Source organism: Ochotona princeps, chromosome X (genome assembly GCF_030435755.1).
Source record: "Ochotona princeps isolate mOchPri1 chromosome X, mOchPri1.hap1, whole genome shotgun sequence".
NCBI classification, from domain to species: domain Eukaryota; kingdom Metazoa; phylum Chordata; class Mammalia; order Lagomorpha; family Ochotonidae; genus Ochotona; species Ochotona princeps.
In genome coordinates this window covers 94,251,798-94,273,267 of record NC_080865.1, presented here as the reverse complement: position 1 = coordinate 94,273,267, position 21,470 = coordinate 94,251,798, and the positions used below count along the sequence as shown (strand labels likewise).

Below are 21,470 nucleotides of genomic sequence, written 5' to 3'. Positions count from 1 at the left end.
CTGTTGCATGTGGATACCAGTTTAGAACCAGGAGCAGGTGGGGGATGCTACTGAGCATCTATGTAAAAACAAATCACAGCTAGTGTTTATTAAGCAATGACTTGATCCAAATTACAGAGCTAAAATTGGACTGGCAGTCTGACTGCGCAGCCGAAGGTCTTAACCACTGTGCTATGCTACCTTCAGTTGAAGAAAACAGGTGTAAGAATCAGAGTTGATTAGAAGTTAAATGCTCTTCTTTATGCAATGGTGAGCTCTCTGTCCCTTGAAAGTTTCAGGAGAGCTGCAGTGAAAAAATTTTGGTTCCCTGGCCCCAGCTCTGAGACTACGATTCCAGGTGGGAGGCAGAAATCTGTAACCTAAACAGAATGGCATGTCTCACTAGCTCTTTTAAGGACTTCCATTCTATTGGCAACCAAACAACCGAGGGGCAATGAATTCAGCAGCATTCACTGTTTTTCTGAGTAGCAACCACCTAGAAGGTGGTGTAACATCCACATGAGAGCAAAGTCCAGTCTCAGAGCAGGTAAAATCCCTTCATCTTCAGTATGAACAAGGGGTCACAGTGACATCAAGCACCTATTACTGGTCTAATTTCCTGCATGCAGTCTGATTAGTTCTCCAACTTAAAGGTTATTGTGTCAGTTCCAATGAACTGGCTGCCAGTTCTCCCTTTCTGCCTTACAGCCTTCTTTTTTCTTCCTAATAATACATTGATTTGCTTACTCACTAGACCACAGGCATGATGGGACAGCGGAGGTTTTGCCACCTGCATCTCTATTTGTGCACTCCATCTTCACAAAAAAAGGCTCATTCCCGGCACTATGATTTTCTCCCTTGACAACAGGGCAACCCCTTTCAGCTGGAATTGCAAGGTTATCACTGGAATGACTGCTTCATTCATTTGTTTTACTAAATTCCTGTTTTGAAGTTATGTGCGTGCGCGCGTGTGTGTGTGTGTAAGTTGAGTTTGAAACAGCACTCTGAAAACCACCTTGCTACAGGTAGGCACATTCTATCTTATAGGCAGAACTAGTCAGACCTGGATCTTGGTTGGTATAAAGCATATCTTTACAGACAGATACAGCTTGGATCTGATTTGTTTTAACCTTCAAGAAATACTCATAACCAATAAAAATAAAAATAAAAAATACTCAGGAGTTAAAGGTTGGTGCCACAGTTAAGAACTGTTTAGACGGCCTGCAACCCATGTCACAGTGCCTGGTTTCAGGTCCCAGCTCTGCTTTTCATTCTAGGGGCCTCAAAATGCACATCCTGGAAGGCAGAAGGTGACCGCTCATGTACTTGAGTCCCTGCAACCCCTATCAATATCCAGATTGAGTCCAGAGCTTCTGGCTTCAGCCTGATCCAGATTCAGCTGTTTCAATTATTTGGGGAGTGAATAAATGAGAGGAAATCTCTCTTTCTCTCTCTCTCTCTCTCTCTCTCTCTCTCTCTCTCTCTCAAAACTACAACAAACAAATAAATCATTCTACAAAAACATGTAATTAGGAGTTGGTGTTGTGGCATAGCAAGTTCAATGCTGTTTTCGCTACATCTCAGAGGGTTTGATATTTTTGTTTTTATTTTCATTCATTCAAAATAGGTTTTTATGTTCCTTATTAATTTCCTCAATGACTTCTAGGTCACACAATAACATCACTTGCTTCAGGAAGGTCTTTGATTTTTTTTTTAATTTCTCCAGCAACACATTGGTCATTAAGTAGCATGTTATTTAATTTAATAGTATTGTACATTTTTTATTTTTTTCTCTGTTGTTGATTTTGTTTTATGGCTTTTCATTTAAGGGAATGTATAGTAACTGTGTCATAGAGACTATCATATCCAAATGTGAAGATACAATGCAGTATGCGTCTCTACTTGCAAAATAAAGACAGACTCCCAATGAAACTGTTGGATGTATCTTGACAATAGCATGCTGGACTCCGTCATTTTCCAAGCCAACAATGTTAGGATACACCTAAATAGCAGAATGATGGACTTAGGGCTGTTTTCAAATGACTATATTATTGCAATAATGTAGGGAAAGTCAGTGGGTGAAGGGGATTTGGGAGGGGAGGGGAAATCCAGGGGTGTATGGAACTGTATTATGGAATAATATAATTAATTTTTAAAAAAATCTCTCTCTTTCAGCTCTGGCATCTCATATATATGCTAGTTCAAGTTCAAACTATCCCAATTCCAATCTAGCTCCCTGCTAATGCAGCTGGGAAAGCAATCACAGGTGGTGCAAGTACCTTGGCTCCTACACCCTTATGGGAGACCCAGGTAGAGTTCCAGGTTCTTGGTTTCAGCCTGTCCTGGCTCTTGCTGATGTAGCCATTTGAGGTCTCTCTCTGGCTCACTCTTGCTCTCACTCTCTCCATTTCTCGCTACCCTCTTCTCTCCCTCTCTGAAATAAATAAATAAATGATAGATAGATAGATAGATAGATAGATAGATAGATAGATAGATAGTGCTTTCTTATGCTGTTGTCAGCTTTCCTTTAATCTTTCTCTTCATAGGCTGAATACATTTATCTGCAGGTCTAATGATCCAAAGAGTAGCCTGGAGTCAGCACTGAGAAAATGGTCTTCATAGTCTTCTGTTCTTAACCCACTTCTGTGGAATTCTATGCCAAGGGTGGCTGGTCCATGAGGTTTAAGCATTTTGCTAGAGTATTGAGTTAGAATATCTAAGTCTGGGTCTGGGAATTCCGTCTGTGGGATCATCATCAGGACTTCCTTCAGTGAGCAATCTAGCATGAAATTAAGGGCTAAAATCCTCAAAGAGAACCAAATGTGAGTGGAGTGAAAAGCTCCTCAAATGTCTACTCCTAACACCTAAAAGTGATGAAAGTGGCATGTGGAATAACAACAGTGCCTTTTGTGTCTTATCACATCTCTGTCAGCATATGGTTGTATAGTAGTCCCCCTTAGACAAGGAGAATATGTTCCAAGACCCTCAGTGGACAGTACCAAACCACAGACAGTACCAAACCCTATAAATACTATTTGTCCTTATACATGTATACCCACCCACAAAAAGTCTTATGTATAAATTAGCCCCTTTAAGAGATTAGCATCACTAAACAACAACAGAACAATTGCAGCACTGTGGTATAATGCAGATTATTTAAAACTCATGAATTTCTGAACTTTTCTACTTAATATTTTCAGAGAGAGGTAGCTAGTACTGTAGAAGATAAAACTGTGGATAAGGATGATTACTGTACAAAAATGCAAAATTTGGTGGGACAGAATCTTTAAGGAAATTTACTTTTGTTATGTTGGAATGAGATGGTTTCATGAATTATTACACATAGTGGGTAAAATCTTGTCAAATCAGGTTATCCAGGGCTTCTAAGGGGTTAAAAACCATTACAACAAATGGTTATGAACTTAGAGTAACTTTTTTTCTATTAATTACATTGCATTATGTGACACAGTTTCATAGGCTCTAGGACTCCCCCAACCCCTCCCCGTACCCTGCCCCCATGGTGGATTCCTCCACCTTGTTGCAGTATTACAGTTCAAATTCAGTCAAGATTCTTTCATTGCAAGCATAGAGTCCAGCATCTTATTGTCCAGATAAATTCAACGGTTTCTTGGGGAGACCATCTCTGGTCTGAAAGCAGAGCTGGCAGAATATCATCCCGATCAATTAAAAGCCCCAACACAACATCAACATCAATTTACAACATTATGGAATTAATTGACATGGTATTGAGTAACCAATAAGTTTAAAAAATGCAAGTTCTTAATCACATCCTGTGACTACTTTATTGGCATTTCAATTTTAGTTTATATACAGCCAGCTTCTATACACCTTAAAATGGCTGTCTCGTGTCTATTTTCATTTTAGTATTTAGCAGTTTATAGTGTTGAAGCATAATTTTGCTGAACTTGGCAGATTTTAGGATAGTTTAAACTGGCTTATAATTCTAACAAGGCATATGTCAACAGTTTAACGATTGTTTTTTAACAGTTTTTCAGAATCTTTACCATGCTGATGTGTATCGTATTATTCTAACAATATGGGAAAGTACTTTGCCACATTTCCCAATGCCTCTTTGACCGTAAAGCTCCTTTGCTGATGGAAAATACTATGGAACTTCCAGTGTAGTGCACTTTGGAAAAGGAAGTTTTTTGAATGAAGTTTTTTTCGATGGAGGGCAATAAAAGGAAGACTCACTGAAACCCCAGTTTGATTAGTCCAAACTGACTGAACCAAAGTTGAGGGTTAAAGCGTATGGGGTGGAGTTTGACATTCTCATGGAAACAATCATGCACATCACCCTCAAGATTTTTTAACTTGTAAAAATTAATTTGGAAAAAATATCAATTAATGCTCAGATTTTACTAGATTTTTTCATGTTATCTTTTGTCTAACATTTAGCTACTTATTTGATCACTTTTTGCTCTTACCAGAATATAAGAAAATTAGACTAAAAAGCTGCAGGACCCTTAGCTTATCATCATCTAATCTAACCAGTTTGGTGATTTATGGTCAGTTTGTGGCAAAAACCAAGACTAGCACCTTGACTTGCTGCCCTGGCCCGCAGCTCTTAGTCATCATTTTTGTATGATTGTACAATTTCCTAGCATGGTTTTTCCCCAAAACATCAGAATATCTGATGCAGACAACCTATGAGCTCAAAACACAGTGTTCCTACTATTCAGTAATTAGTATGTTCAACTAGATTGTCTACTTCAAAATGTCAACATGAGTGTGAATATGTACATTCATTAGTACAATGTGTTAGTGCAGTGGCTACTACAAGAACTATTGTTGATTGGTGTTTGATATAGACATTGCAGACTAGTTAGAGTTAGGTTAGTTATCTTGGCATCTTCCCATCTCCCTGGGTGAGAAAGTGAGCTGTACGTTCACTGAATGAAGCTAACATTTAGCTCATGTCTCTAGAGGCTGCCTGGCAACTCCCTGAGAGCAGAGGCTTCTTGGGGTATTCTGTTCTCCTTTCAGCCTCCAACAAATGAGAGAAGTTGTCTAAGCAGCAGCGAGCTGCTTGGTGCAGATCTAGCTAGCACAAAAAGGACTCAGAAGGAGCACTGACCTTGAAACGTGTTAAAAGTGGCAAAAAGGTACAAGAAAAAGATCCTCACAGGTCCCCAGGCAAAAAAAGCAAAGCCCCAAGTGAGGCCAAGTAAGAACATCAGGCTTGTTGTGCCTTTGAAGTCACGCAGGGTCGTCTTCCGCCGAGTCTTCCGACTCTGGAGTTTCACAGAATTCAGCTGAGCCAGAACAGCGCAGAACATGAAGAAATTCACGAGAAATATAAGGCAAAAATAACCCACCACGGAGACATAAAAGATGGAATCATCTTTAATCCAACAACTGCAAGAAACGAAGATGAGATGAGAGAAGGAAGGAGACATCAAAGCATAAACTTCTGTTTTGTAGACTGAGGATCAGCGAGTCAGTTTCATTCCATGTAAGAACAGACCTAGACCTAGGTAAGTGAACTGATTTGACAAGAGTTCACTGACACCCAGTGGAGGCCACTCGACTCAGTTTCCTGTGCCCCAATTCACAGATCTTTCCAATGCCACATCGGAAATCCTAGAGGATGATTCTGCCCCACGTATAAGGGAGCTCCTAGTCCAATTCCTCCAGGAGATTTTTCTCTTTCTTAACAGTAGACAAACAAATTATGTGTTTTCCTACAACATGGTTCTCCTCCTTTCACCCTTACACCTGAGCTTTTATTTGCAGGATAAATTCTACTTTGCATGATAAATATCACAGTAAAAGGACGTACTTTTTTTGAGTAACTTTTTTGAATGCTAGCTCAAACAATGATGAAATTATCAGTTAATGAAAATGCAACAGAAAAGGGACAGCTCTACTTGTATTGCACTTGGACTACAAATGACTTTATAGTTTCTATTAAAGAAGAAATACACAAGGGCTCAAATGGACAGATGCCTTATTTAAAACCATTTCTAATCACTAGAGGAATTGCTTCTGATTTTCAAAAACAGACAAGCTCGACTTATTTAGCTGTGTGTCAGTTTAACTGAGACCTCTTTTACAAAACCAGGAAAGTCTGTTTTGGACATATTATTCATATTACTCCGGATACTTCCACGTATTTGTGAATGTGTGTGTGTGTGTATGTGTGTGTATGTGTTGTGATGGTGTGAAGAAAGCAATTTAATTTCCCTATTATGGCTTAATATGTTGGGTTCCAAGGTTATCTTTAGCTTTGAAAGAGATTATAGAAAATTAATAAAATATGTGCTTGGATTGACAATCACCTGAAACATATATTGTTAAGTGAAAATATCAAGGTGCCAAATGGTGTACTACTATCACTTAGGTAACAAAGTATGCTGGAGATCATTCATACATGAATTTTTCAAAACTTAGTGTCATAGCAAGAGAGAGCAGAATGGTGGTTACCAGGAGTTTGGCGGGGACATTGTAGAGGTGACAAAGGGAAGAAGAGAGTGGGTTGAACACTGGGGAAAAAGGAGAAATAAGTTCTCATGTCAGACTGAAGAGTAGGTTGAATACATTCAACAATATTATATTACATACTTCAAAATAGTTGGAAGAGATTTCTTTAAATGCTCTCACCACAAAGAAATGCTTCCTTAAGACAGTGGACATGCTGAATGTCTTAACTTCATTGTTACATAATTTAAACATGTTATCAAAATATCACACTTTTCCTAATAAACATATAAATTAATAGTGTCAACTAAAAATAAAATAAAACATGGAACTGGTACCATGGCACACCTGCCATGTAGACATCTCGTAGGGGTGGTGGTTCAAATCCTGACTGCTTTACTTCCAGACCTGTTAATGTGCCTGAGAAAGAAACAGAAGATGGAAAAAAAGAAATAAAAATGGTCCAAGCGCCTGGATGCCTGTGCACACATGGGAGACCTGGGTGAAGCTCCTGGCTTCTATCTCCAGCTTGGCCCAATTCTAGTCATTACTGCCATCTGGGCAGTGAACTGGCAGACAGAAAATCTCTCTTTCTATTGCTGTCTCTCTCTCTGTCTTTCTCTTTCTCTTTCTGTAACTCTACGTCCAAACAAATAAATCATTTTTAAAAAATAAAATAAAACTTAACAACCAAATAAAATGCAAGAAAATATCTATACAAATTAAGTTGCTAGTAACAAAGTGGTACTAAGTTACTTCCAATGGTAGAACTGAGTAGCTGGGATTAGGGGTATGGCTTACTCTCCTCTTCTACCCTTCTGTACATTTGTATTTTGTACTGTGTATATGAATTATATATCCAAAATCTCCCATCCAAGTACTAACCAGGCCCGATCCTGCTTAGCTTCCGAGATCAGACAAGATCGGGCACGTTTAGGGTGGTATGGCCGTAGATGAATTATATATCCAAAATCTAATGTTTAAATAGCGTTAGGGAACTCTACCTCTTACTGACCAATTCACATATGAAAAGGTTTTTTGCAGGGAATAGTAGAGTTGATGCTCTAGCTATGTGTTTACCTTGATATTTGAAGAATTGTCATTAGGTAGTCACTGGGGACCATAACAGTCAAAAACAGTCATGGAGCAGGGATAGAGGGGGTGATAAGGAGGAAGAGTAGAAAAAGGGGAGAGAAAGAATGGATAATGAGGATTTTTAATTAGAAAACATCAGCTGCAAAGGGCAATATAATTTTGATCCTCTGAAAGCTGTCATCTGAATATGAAAGGGAGCAAGCCCTCTTTATTTGATTCCAGCTCAGTGGGAGAAGAACTCTACAGTGGACAAGAAGTTGAAGGTGAACAGTGAACAAAAGACAGTGACAGTGATGATAATATGTAGAAAACAATTAGAGGGTATAAAATGAGAGTATATAGTAAAAGGATCACAGAGTAACTATTTACAAGCCAATTAAAGAAGGTTCTAGAGAGGTGGAATGAAGGGAGTGTGTACTCTCTTGTGACTGTGGTTGAGAAAACTAAAAATATGAGCCCACATATCAAGTAAAAAAAAAAAACAAGACAACAAAGCTGATCCAGTTGACAACGAAGGGTTGTGCTCTTCTTCAGGGAAGAGCTCTATTGTTGGAAATTGGAAAATGTCTCCTGACTCATCTCTGGACTTCCTTCTAGAAGTCACTAACCTTATAACAGTCTATGGTATTGAACATCACAACAGGAGCTAACTACACAGCACTTACTGTGAAACATGCACCATGCTGAGCACTTTACATACACACTGTCATTTTAACTCTTATTCCAATTTTCCAGTGGCACAAATGGAAGTGAAAGGTAAGGTAACTTGTCCAAAGCTCTAGAAGAGTTTAGGCACCTACTCATTACATAAATGTGGCCATGACTATGTTTACAGCAGAAATGCTCAGGCCAATACTGCAGCCAGCACCAAGACTAAACCCCAGACCAGGAACACCCTATTGTATCCTGGTGGGCCAGGGCCCCACCAAACTGGTGAGAAGCAGAGATACCAATACTTACAAAGGAGTCTCTGGGCTCAGAGTTCCATATGGGTTTTTTCTCACACTGAGTGTGATTGCCACTATGATGGCTGGAGTTCCTAGAGTGAGAAAGCAAGGCCAAAACATCTTGTCAGGTCCTTCAGGAGGAAGCCTGATCAATGATATGGATGCTGATATATTGACACTGTTCAAATGAGCCACAGATGTGCAGGCACCAAATACCATTATTTGCAAAATGTAAATTTTTCAGTGTTAAACATTTCTAGGAGTTCTCCAATCCACTAAATTAAACAACATGCCAATAGCTCAAATACAACACCCACAGGTTATTAAAATTAGCTCTAGTTCTCCCTCCCCCTAAAAAAAAAATCAGCTTAGCAAAGGAATTGGCTAGCTTATCAGAATGCAAATTCCCATCAAGCATTCCTTCTCCACTGATGGGCCGCCAATAGTTTTTCTCCCTTTCAATATTGTCCCAGTGTCTTTTGGTCTGGGTCACCTTGAAGGAAAGGCACAAGCAATCAGTTGCAGCCTGCAGGTCTTGTTTGACAGAAAAGCTGTTTCCACACTCGTTACTAGTTTGACATTTTGACTAGATCGACCAGTTAACGACCAGTGCATTCAGTTAGACTATAATAAAGCAATCAGTTCAGTCAAAATGGCCAACGTGATGTGAATAAAGACAAAAGATTTTAAAATCCAGTTTAATGTACATTTGTAAAACTTAAATGATGTCTTTAGTTCAAAGGGTGCATTATTTCTCCTAAATTAAGAGCATCTGCCCACACACATGTTAGGAGTTTTCTAAGATACCTTCCAAATCTGTGCCAAACCTCAGTGTGCCAAGCATCCTAAAAACCCTTCCACTTCCCTATTCTGTGATAAACAGGGTCATCTTTTCTCATTTTACAGCTGGCAGCTAGCACCATGCCTAGTGTGCTGCAGATTTAAAAAAATATATATCCCATTCGAGTCTGAAATGAAAGGTTGAAGGGAGGCCTCACCTTGAGTTTGGAATCTGTGTGGTAGTCCTCAAGCTGTGTTTATCCTGACTTATATGTGAGGGAGAGGGCAGTGGGGGTGTGTTTTGAAAAATGTATACCAAACTACTGGACAGCATTTTAAATCAAGGAAAAATCTTGGTAGTAAGTTGCTTGAGTTGCTTGGGTATTAGGAAGGGAGAGCTTCTGACATACACAGAGGCTAATATTTGCTTTCCTTAAGGTCGATTTCATTTGTCTAACATATGTAGGTGCTCTGAAGCTCTCTAGAGAGGCTTAGCAGTGACTCTGTCACAACCTAGGATGTGTCTATCTAAGCCTCGCAGGCCAGCATTTGCACTGTAGCTTATCTGAGTTTTGCTGGAGTGCCTGTGGTCTTTCTTTAATGCCAGAAGACAGGAGGCTTGTGAGGAGTTACTTCCATGCCATCTTCTATCCTCCTGTCAGTCTCCTCTGGGAGGCTGTCAGGAGACAATTTCCCCTCACCTGCCAGGGTTCTACAGTGGTTTGGAGCTGTCTTTGTATCCTGCCCTGCTGTGGACAGAGCTACGGGATAGAAAATCACATAGCTATGTCCAGAACCACTCCCCAGTGGCAGGCAATGCCACAACTCAGGCTGTGGTCATCTGCTGCCTTCTGTTTTTGTTGTTCTTTTTATACCATAGGACAAGAACTTGGGAGCTGTCCTTTTTGGCCACTGTTCCCCTCACTGTAATGTAAGCAATAAGCTGAATTTAAGAATGGTTTCTCGTATCTGTCTTTACTTTCCAAGTCAGCCAAGGTTTGGCATTGATTTGTGTGTGGACTTGACATTCACAATTAACCATATTGTACATTATCTGCTTTTTAGATTATTCATGGAACCTCTCCACAATGTTGTCAGTCCTCTGGAAGAATCAAAATGAGAGGTGGGCAGGCACAGGGAGAAGTAGATTGACTGTTTTTGGCTCTGTGTTTCTGATGGATTCCAAAATGTATTAAAATAATTTTTTAGATTATGCCTTGTTTAATATTTGCCCATCTCTGCTCCCCACATTAGCACAGATAATAGTGCTGAGTATCCAGTGAAAGCATGTATTATGGTAATGAATTCATTAAAAGGATGAGCAGCTAATTAGCAAACTATTGTCTTCACAAAGGCGGTGAGATAAAATATATCTTCTTATGTATCTTCTGTGTAATAGCATATATTTTCTATACATCCACCACATTTTTTTGAACCCAATCTCCTTTAATAAAAAAGGGGAATGGGAGAAAAGAACTGCACTAGTCCTGTCAGTTAGAAATCTAGAAAAAGAAATCAATCAAATGGCATTAATATTAGGAAATACACATGCTGAATTTCATTTTTGTCATCTTCCAGCGACAGTTGAGATGGTCACAGTCACGAAGTGCAGTAGGTCAGATCAAGACTGACTCTTTCACCTGTTTCAATTCCATTCCCTATTCCTTTAACAATACAGTAAACTATGTAGGTTTAACAATCCACATTGTGGAGATAGACTCCAGTTCTGCCAGTTATCAGATGTGAGCATTTGGCAAATTACTTAATTTCTCTGTGCCTTGTATTCTCATCCATTAGATTGGAACAATGATGAAACCTATCCCAGAGCAATAGTGTGAAAATTAAAAGTGTACATAAAGCACCTAGAATAGTGTTTGACAACACTTAAGTGATGCTTAATTGTCAATAGTCATATCAGTATCTGTTGTGACCATAGCTTCTGTTAGATGAAGGGATAAAGTGGGACAGGCTTACTGTTGTAGATCCAGCATTTAGTCCAGCACACAAACAAGGGCTCAATAAATATTTTTGTACCAGCTTCCCATAATAAATGTTATGAATTGAGTGTATAGAGAAAATAAGTAGAGAAAGATACTAAAAAACAAACAAACATTAGTGAGCCAATCCTTAATTTGTTACTTATGACATTAATAGAAGTTGGTACTGAGTAATTTTTCCAGTGGACTTTCCTATGATTTTGAATGTGGCCCTTGGAGGCAAATGTTCATTGATATGAGGCAGATACCATTTGAGATATCCACATCCTAGATCTAAGGGTCTGGGTTCCAGTTGTGGATATATATGATTCCATCTACTGATTCACTCCCCAGTTGACCAAAACAGCCGAAGCTGGGCCAGTCAAAAGCCAGGAGCTACAAGCCAGGAATTTTTTTTCAGATCCCCAATGTGGGATTGGGGGCCCAAACACGTGGGCCATCCTCCACTGCTTTCCCAGGCACATTAGCAGGGAGCTGGATAAGAACTGGAGCATCTGGGACACAAACTGATGCTCAGATAGGATGTTGATACTGTAAGTGGTAGCTTTACAGGCTACCTCACAACCACATCTCCTGGTATCACTTCTGATCCAGCTTCCTGATTATGCATATTCTAGAAAGCAGCAGATCATGGCTCAAGTTCCTGGGTGTCTACTACCCACATGGGAGACTCAGACTGAGTTCTGGGCTCCTGGCAGCCTATCGACCTGGCTAAAGTTGTTGTAAGAGTTGGAGGAGTGAATCATTGGATGGTTCTCTCCGCCTTTCAAATACAATTAAATGAATACATCTTTAAAACATAAAATTGTCTGTGACATTCAGTTCTAGCAGAACAAATGGACTGAGATAGAGCTGGAATTGTAGAGACATACAGGTTTAAAACAGAAGCATCAAGAACAATGGCAAATATACTTACCCCAACCAACTAGGCAAAATTTAAGGATATAATTACGAATGTATATGTTGAAGACTTTGACTAGAGCAAAATACATGTGAACTGCCTCCAGGCCCATCCAAGACAAAGAAGCAAGCAGGAAATAATGAAGTGCCACCGCAGCTGTGATACAGATCCCTGCTTTCTGAAATGAGGACAACCAGGAATTGGCCAGAAATGCCAGGTTTAACATCAGTAGTGCTGTGCACAGGTTGATAAGGATTTTGGAAGGGAAATCTTTTCGAAGTTTGCTAAAAGAAAAGTAGGCTAGGTTAGATAGAATCCCTTCTTGCTTAAGCATTGCCACAATTTTTCTCCATAATAAAAAAGAATTTTCTGTTAAAATTATTACTTTATATATATACATATATATATATTTTAGAGCTCTCTTCCTCTTTCCAGCGGAGTCACGTATCCCAAATATCATGACTTTCACTAACAGGAAAAAAATAGTCTCTCTCAATTAGGTGGCCCCTTTTCACTTTATTTATTTTTTTGAAAGAATGAAGGAAGGAGTTTCCTGCATATTAAGATTACTTCATCAGCACTTTGGCGAGCTGGATCTATGCATTGGCTACGGCAACTTTTACTAGTTACAATTACTTGCATATTTCCAAGGAGGCCAACATTTGGTATCACAACAACAAATGTTGTAAGTTTTGCTGAGTGAGCACAGTCTTACTTTGTGGAAATTGATGTGGTATTTTCCAAATCTGAAATATATATATATATATATATATATATATATATATATATAAATATAAACACATATATGTATTTATACACATACATGCATGTGTGTATTCTCTTGGATTCTTTTACCTTGTGTTAAATGTTTATTGATTTAAATTTTGCAGTTTTTACTTTGTGCATGTTTTAAAAATTAAGTAAAATTGTAAAATTTACAATTCTTAAGAATGCACCCTAATAAATCTTTAAAAATGTATACAGTTGTGGAACTTCCACCCCAATTAAAAGGTAGATTATTTTGCACACCTGAGAAAATTCCTTCACAATTCTACAATTTAATACTCCTCACAAGAAGTGATCAATATTACAATTTATATTCCCATAGATTCTGTTTTTCTTGTACTTGGAACTTCGTATGATGAAAACATATTGTGTGCTGTTTTCTTTCACTAGCATGATTTGCTTAGTTCTATTTTAGTATTATTTAGATATCATATTGTATTATATAGAAGTTATTCATTCTTTACTGCTGTATAGAATTTCACTTCTATAAATCTACCATTACTCATTCAGTCAATTGTTAATATGCATTGGGGTTAACTGCTGTGAATATGCTTATACAAAAAATTCAGTGGACATATGCACTTGTTTCTCTTGAATATACACCTAAGAGTGAAATTTCAGGGTTAATCACTCTCTTTTAGCAGGCATTGCTAAACAATTTCTGAAAGTATGTACTCCATTTTATATTCCAACCAGCAGTTGTTATACATAATTGCTGACACTTGCTATTGTCAACAGTAATTTTAACCATTCTAATGGGTGAATAGAAGTACAGGGTACTGGGGCCAGCATGGTGGCATATCACGATACTCCTCTGTCTGTGGTGCTAGAACCCTATATAGGTGCCATTTGGAGTCCCAGCTGCTCCACTTACAATCCAGCTCCGTGCTAATGGCTTGGAAAACCAATGGAGCATAGCTTAAGTCCTAGGGGCCCTGTACCCATGAGGGAGACCCAGAAGAACTCCTGGCTCCCAGCTTTGGACTAGTTCAGCTCTGGCTGTGGTAGACATTTGGGGAGTGAACCAGCAGATGAAAGATCTCTCTGTCTTTCCCCTTCTCTGTAATTCTGACTTCCAAGTGAAATAAATAAATATACATTTTTGTTTTAGGTAGAGGCCACTTCAAAGTGCTTATAAAAAAATACATTATCTTGATTACATGAAGTTTTTGAGACACCCTTGTATATGATTGTGGTTTTAATTAGCATTTTGCTAATGATAAATTATGTTAATAACTATCATACGTTTACTAGCCATTTGAGTAAGATTTGGGGATAGATACCCTTTTGTAGTGTTTATTCAAGTCTTTTGCTCATTTCAAAACTGTATTGTCTACATTTGCTTTTTTTTTTTTTTTTTTAAGATTTTATTATTATTGGAAAGCCAGATATACAGAGAGGAGGAGAGACAGAGAGGAAGATCTTCCGTCCGATGATTCACTCCCCAAGTGAGCCGCAATGGGCTGGTACGCGCCAATCCAATGCCGGGAACCAGGAACCTCTTCCGGGTCTCCCAGGTGGGTGCAGGGTCCCAAAGCATTGGGCCGTCCTCGACTGCTTTCCCAGGCCACAAGCAGGGAGCTGGATGGGAAGTGGAACTGCCGGGATTAGAACTGGAGCCCATATGGGATCCCGGGGCTTTCAAGGTGAGGACTTTAGCTGCTAGGCCACGCCGCCGGGCCCTGCATTTGCTTTTTAACTGTAGGAGTTTTTTATTCTATGTGCAACTCGTTTGGGAGGTATATACATTGCAACATTGTCTACTAGTCTGTGATTGGCTTTTTCATTCAATTGTGATGAAAGGACTTTTAGTGATAATTAAAAGTATGTTCTAAATTAGAATATACACACAGGTCTTTGATAATTTCGCCTTTCCTTGAAATGTTTATTGATTTAAATTTTGCAGTTGTGGGGAAAGTTTTAATGAAAATCTTTAATGATATCCACTTTATCAACTGTCTGTATGGCTAATGTTCTCACACCCTGGTACAGAAAACTTTTACTTTCTCAAACTCTTTGATTTTAAAAGTCAACTAACCTGTTTTGTCTAGAGGACATTTGGTTGCTCTGATTTGTTTTATTAATAATTTTATTATTAATTTATTATTAATAATAAATAATAATTTATTATTATTAATCCATAATCTAATGGATTTGACCTCTTCTTACTATGATTTTTGGTGACATTAACAAGGTTCCAATGACAATGGTATTTATCAAACAAAAAAATTAAAATAAGGATGCATCAACTTACTGAAAAACTATGTATGTCATCATTGCAATTCCCAGAAAAATGGAGGAGATTCCACATCCAGTGTGTGTTATGAGCACCAATATCCGTTCATTCACTGTATCCACTGTAGACCTCGATAAATCCTAGGGAATGTAATATGTGGCATTTTATACATTTTCTAGAGGAAGTTTGTGACAAACTACTTTCAGCACTCACCGGAAGTTCCTAGAATATATAACATATCTGTTATAGTTCTTATAAAACCACATTATATGGATGGATTTATGATATACTCACTTAAGTTTTGTTGAGAACTCTTACAGTATTTTACCATGTACAAGACATGGAGAGTCGTTAACAATATTGAAAAAACACTAAGTCCTTAATTTCATTATCATTAATATGTTCCACACTTGAAATATAACTAAATCAATAGATGTGAATTTGTGATGCAAAATGAATCATTGTCTCCACTCAGTGCTCCAAAACACTACATGGAACATCAAAAATGTTCCTTTTTCTGAGACCTTCACAAATTTTCACAAAATTAAGAAAAAATGGACCATAGAGATTACATAATTAATTTCTTAATCTGAGGATGATAAAAGACCTGAAATGACAAGCAAAAAATGTTACTACATATGTGCACTCAATTGAGAAGAAATTACAATAGCTTTTATCAGATGGTTATAGAGATCCAGGACTCACGTGTTTAAGAAACAATGCTATGCTTTATTCTCAACAGGGAGTTATTTCTTCCCTTCTCACTGGTTCATTTGGCAGTGTCTGCAGATATGTTGGTATTTACAGCATGAGGAGGAGTGGGGATGGGGATTGCTGCTGGCATTCAATGGGTAGAAACCAGGATGCTGCTCAACATCTCACAATACACAGAACAGCTCCCCAAAATAAACTTATTTGGCCAGAATATCGATAGGGCAAAAGTTTAGGGGCTCTAATCAACTTTACTTATGTCAAAAGACAAAATTAAGGTCCACATGAGTGAAACAGGATCACAGAATTTACTAACAAAGCTAGGATATGAACACCAGTCATTTGAATCCTGCTATAATGCTCTGGCTTATTTGGAAAGAGCCATGCAAAATTCTTACAATTGAATACACCTCAATTCAGCCTCTCTTATTTACTGAATAGTATTTTTTCTTTTAAAATGCCAGAAACATAAAGCAGACATTCAGACCCTAAAAGGTTTACCATTAGTTGCTGGAGAAGCCAACTCAGACATATTCACATAATAGTAACTTAAGAGAACTATGAAAGTATTCAGGTATGGGTAGAGAAAATGTATACTCTGGGACCCATTTAAAAGGAAAAATCAGCAACTCTTGATATTAGGAAGGATCAGAGGGAGTAAGGGAATGAAAGAGTTAATGATGATTCTGAGGCTGTAAGCCTGGGAAATGAACTGACCATAATAAGTATATAAACACTACATCTTTCATACACTATAATTTGATAACGACTATTAAACCTTCAAAATTTTAATGATCGTATCCTCTAGCCCAGCTATTCTACTGTGTCAATTTGTCCTCCAGAAATATTTATACTAGTGTCACAAGATAAATTAATAAGAATGTATATTATAGTGATTTTCATGTTTGAGAAAAAAACCAGTAATAGCTAAAAAGTCCACCTAGAGGGACTCATTAATTCGTTGTGTTACACCCACAAAAGACATACTATAAAGCTGCTAAAAACTAAACTAGATAGGTACATATTTGGCAGAAAGTTGTCCTATATATTGCTAGGTGGAAAAAAGTAATAAAATACTATGACTAATTCTATCCAATTTTGCAAATAAGAATATATATTAATGTGCTTATACATTAATACACATACATTCTAACTGTATACACAGATGCCTATTAAAGGTGGTATTTTCTGCAGAGGAGATCATAGAATTCCTGTATGTACTGTTTGAAATTTTAGAAGCAAGCATTAGTTTTATAAGGAGAAAAATAAACATCTGTTTCAACTCACTCTAGATGGACAAAGGTGTGGGGAGCTTGCATTTGCATTGTATTTTTACATAACTTAGTTCACACATATATTAGTGATATTAATATAATATACACTGTAATTTACTGATATAATATTACTGATATTAATATAATTCACACAAAATTCTATTGAAGATTGATGAAGACACAACTCACCACTAAAACTCCAAAGTGAGTGAGGTGGTCACACTGACAGATTGTGTAATTTACGTTTGTCTCCTTTACTTTACAGCCTGATGAATTCCATCCACCTAGGCCATCTGCAAGAGACAGAAGGGAATTTGAATGCAATTTTGTTTTTCTCACAAATGTTTAACATCTCATTATATGCACCATGCGAATGTGTGTTAAAATTAGCATTGTTTGTTAAGACGGCAAGATAGAGGTATAATTGAACATTGAAATTAAATTAAGTCTAATAAGCTAAATCGACTTTTGGGGGACTTGGCAAATTGCATAACTTCTTTGGCTCTCAGTATTCTATTTTTTTTTAAATCGTACTTTTACAGTTTTAGGACAGACTCCGGGTCTGAACAGCAGCACTGCCATCATGCTGTAGTAGTGTCAGAGCCAGGATGACTTTTTTAAAGTATCCAACAATATGAAATAGGCAAAGCTAGAGCTTTTTGAAAGACATGGACCTCTGACATACAGGGTGACATTTGAGCCCAATTGGCAGGATTGGCACAGACTCTGTTAAAACAAGTTCAACACAGAATGCAAAAGGTCTTAAGCACTTCGTACCGAAGTCAAATTCTCAAGCAGTTGGAGCCTTTTATCTTGTTGACAAATTTCTAGCCACATCAGTTGGCAGAGGCTGGCACTGGGAGCCAATTCTGTTAAGTCAAATGCCAGAACCACCTGAAGAGTGCATAACCTGGGAGTGGGAGTGGCCTAGTAGGGAGATAGTGGGCACCTCCCTCCTGGGTAACCACTCCCATTGGAGAGCACGAAAACTAGGACAAGAGTAGGGGTGGCTAGACAGAAAGGCACCTGCCAGTATGTGTGTGGGTTGGATAGTAGGGTGGTTGGATTGAACTAGGCTTCAATGCCCATTGACATGTAGGAGAGCTAAATGGGATGTGGGACAGACTGAACAAGCCTGCGATACATACTGGCATGCATGGGAACCAGGGTAGGGGGCAGGCCTGGTGGGGGTTATGGGGAGTCAACCCGGCTGGGCTGCAGCTTCCACTGGTTTGCGTGAGGACCAAGTATGAAGTGGGCAGGATCGAGCTGGACTACAACACCCATTGGTTTCTGTGGAAGACAGGGCTGGAGGCAGAACTGATCCAGCAATTGCAATGACCAGCACGGGCATAAGCTGACTGGGGCAACAGACGGTGCCAGACCCTGTACTAGCAAATTCACATAAGAATCAGGTCTGGGATCACCTCAGATGAAGTTTCTTTGGAAATCCCTCCAACTGAACTGCTGATCTCAGAACCCCAGCCATGAAGAGACTATGTCAGCCAGTGGATTCTGAATAGGTTTCATCGCGATTGGAATGGCGAGATTGGCAGCAATTCAGACCTGTGGAACTATCAAAATTGCTTGAGCAGGACCCTTGGAGCATGCCTCATGTTGGGGACCTAGGATGGGTGGGAGGCTGGGTGGGGCTTCTCCATGTGTTTCTCCCCTGACCCCAGACACACAGAAAAAATGGTATTAGTGTGGAAACAATGGTATTACCCACTTTCACCCTGTAGCCCTTGACCTTTTGTACCCTAATCAACTAAGTAAGATCATTTTTTTAAAAAGGAAAGTTTTTAATTCCCACACACAAATATGATTTGGAAATTATATCGTATGTGTTGGTCATACAGAGGTTTCTGTGGGGTCCTATGAGACAGAAACCTCATCACTACTGCCTCTCCTCTAGCTGCCAAATAGAAAACGGTCTGGCGCAAAATCAAGGTTTGTAAAAAAATGCTTACTGTTTTTCTCAAAATCCCAAAAAACACAGTGAACTGGATCATAATTCTGGAAAAAGAAAAGAAATCTGAGGTGAGCATTTTTCTTATAATACATAATTTATTTCCTCTCGATATCTTTGCAAACAGTAAATATACACATACATTTGGCACATATGTGAATTGGTTTTAAGACTTGCCCTAAATAATCCTGTTTGACAGGTGAGAGAACAGCATGTCACTGCATGGAGACCTGGTTCTCATCTTTTAAAATATTTGATAGCGATGGAATTTTCCATACCTTAATTCTAGTACAAGGTTCAGGAGGGGACTGTGTATGGTTAGCACAGGACCGATCTGTGGTTGGAATCTGAGGCTTGGAGCTGAACTCAAGTTTTATGGATACAATGTTAAACAGACTTCTCATGGAGTTTGTGGTGCAGCCCAAAGACCTCACCAGCTCTGACCATTTTCAGTAAACCAGAAGCAAACAAGACTATGTATTGCAGATGCTCGGCTAATTGTTCTCCCAACCCAAGTTGAGAGATTATCTATTTTATATGTTTTATTTGGTGACTTTTTAAAAATTCATTTTCCTACTCTCTCTCTTCCCTTCTAGAATCAAGACTAGTAAAAAATATGTTGTGCTATATGGTCTCTTAGATTGGGAGTGAAGGGAGCTATTCAGGCTTCACACTGGACACACATTAACATCAAAGAATGAAATAGTAATTTTTTATTATACTAAGGCTAAATTTGATCATTTAGTAATATATACCTTATGGTATGCCATATGACTACAGTTTTTATCGTTTGATGATACATATTTTAATGCTCTTTGTGGGAATTCAAATAATGCAAATGCAGAATTATTTTGAATGAAGTTGTTTATTTCACTCAAAACTAGATGGAATTAAATGTCAGTGTGACAAGACAACCAAGAGATCCACCTGCCTTGAGTCACTGCCCTTTCAATCTGTCACAGTGCTGGAATAGCCACCATTCACTGTGCCTTTAGGATAAGACATTGTTTCTAAAAGGTCCCAAATACAATACACCTCTGCTACTCGCAAGTAGACAATCTTCATTATACCTTAGAATCACATGATGGGATTTGTTTATTATTTACTGCATTAATCCATATTCCTGCTTAACAGTGTTTTTCTACCCTTACTTGTCACTCTTTAGTGGAACATAAAGCCTTTGACTATAAGACAAGTTAAAATATGCTATTACATAAATTAAAAGCAAAGAAAGGGAGGAGGATGGAAAGACGGAGGGAGAGAAGGAGAGGAGCATCATTGTAACAACTAATTGTATCTACGAACTACGTGAAATCTGTTCTCTTTATATGAATAAAAATATTTTTGAAAATCCAGGAAGATAAACAAGCTTCTTCATTACAGAAAGAATCACATCTGTTTATTAGCCAATTATTTTTAATATTAAAATAATGGAAGGGCTTTGAGGTCATCTGATTCTGAGACAAAATGGATTTGCTACCTGATTTCCTTCAATATGCTGCAGGGTGATAACCACAGGGTCAGCCAAGTTTTGAATGGACAGATCCGAAATGCTGGCACTCACAACATACGTGGTTAATGCTTTTGAGACATTTTTGGTCTGTAAATGAAACAAGAAAAGAAATCAAGGTTTTAAGTTTTTTTTTTTTTTTCATGTTAATAAAGCAGGTATTTGGCACAGCAGTAATGAGGGCCAGAATACCCAGGCTTGAGTCCTATCTCTATTTCTAGTTCCAGCTTCCTGCTACTGCACACTCGTGATTCAGCCACCTGGAAGATCTGAAACCAGTTCCAAGATCGTTGTTTTGGTTTGCTTTGCCTTGGTTTCTGTGAAGATTTTAAAGTGAACAAGTAGCTGGAAGATTCTGTCTCCCTCTCTCTCTTCCTCGTCCCTCCTTCCCCCTTTTCCTAACCTTTCAAATAAAATTAGAATAAATAAAATTTAAAACTCAGTGTATACTTTTTGAGGTGGAACACACAGGCACGGAAAGGTAGAACATGGAATCACAAGTTGAGAATGCCTTACAAAGGTCGTTGAATTCATCTCTTGCATTTACGTAAGGTCTCAACCACAGCAAGCGAGAAAACTTCATTAATCCGTCCATCCCATCCAACTCCAAGCAGCAAACACTCATTGCTGCAGTAGAAACAAATGAAACTATTGCCTACTTTGAGAACTCTCTTGCCCTTGGCATTTAAAAACCTTATCTTAGTTGTAATCTTCAACCAACCATACTTAGGTCTAGGGAGTTCTTCCTTAGAAGAAAACAACCCCATCATGTTAATAAGTATCTAGTTGTAAGTAATTTTGTACTCCATCATTTAAAAAATGGTAGCAGAGCCTGGTGCAGTAG

At 38.4% G+C, this 21,470-nt stretch overlaps 1 protein-coding gene across 1 annotated transcript in view; it reads right to left on the bottom strand.

The window, feature by feature from the left end:
* Positions 1 to 21,470, bottom strand: part of ADGRG4 (adhesion G protein-coupled receptor G4) — an 89,665-nt gene that overhangs the window by 8,464 nt on the left and 59,731 nt on the right. The window contains 7 exon segments of the mRNA XM_058659176.1: positions 5,078 to 5,358; positions 8,476 to 8,554; positions 12,156 to 12,424; positions 15,181 to 15,302; positions 17,337 to 17,440; positions 19,118 to 19,163; positions 20,597 to 20,716. Coding sequence (XP_058515159.1) covers positions 5,078 to 5,358; positions 8,476 to 8,554; positions 12,156 to 12,424; positions 15,181 to 15,302; positions 17,337 to 17,440; positions 19,118 to 19,163; positions 20,597 to 20,716 — 1,021 coding nt within the window.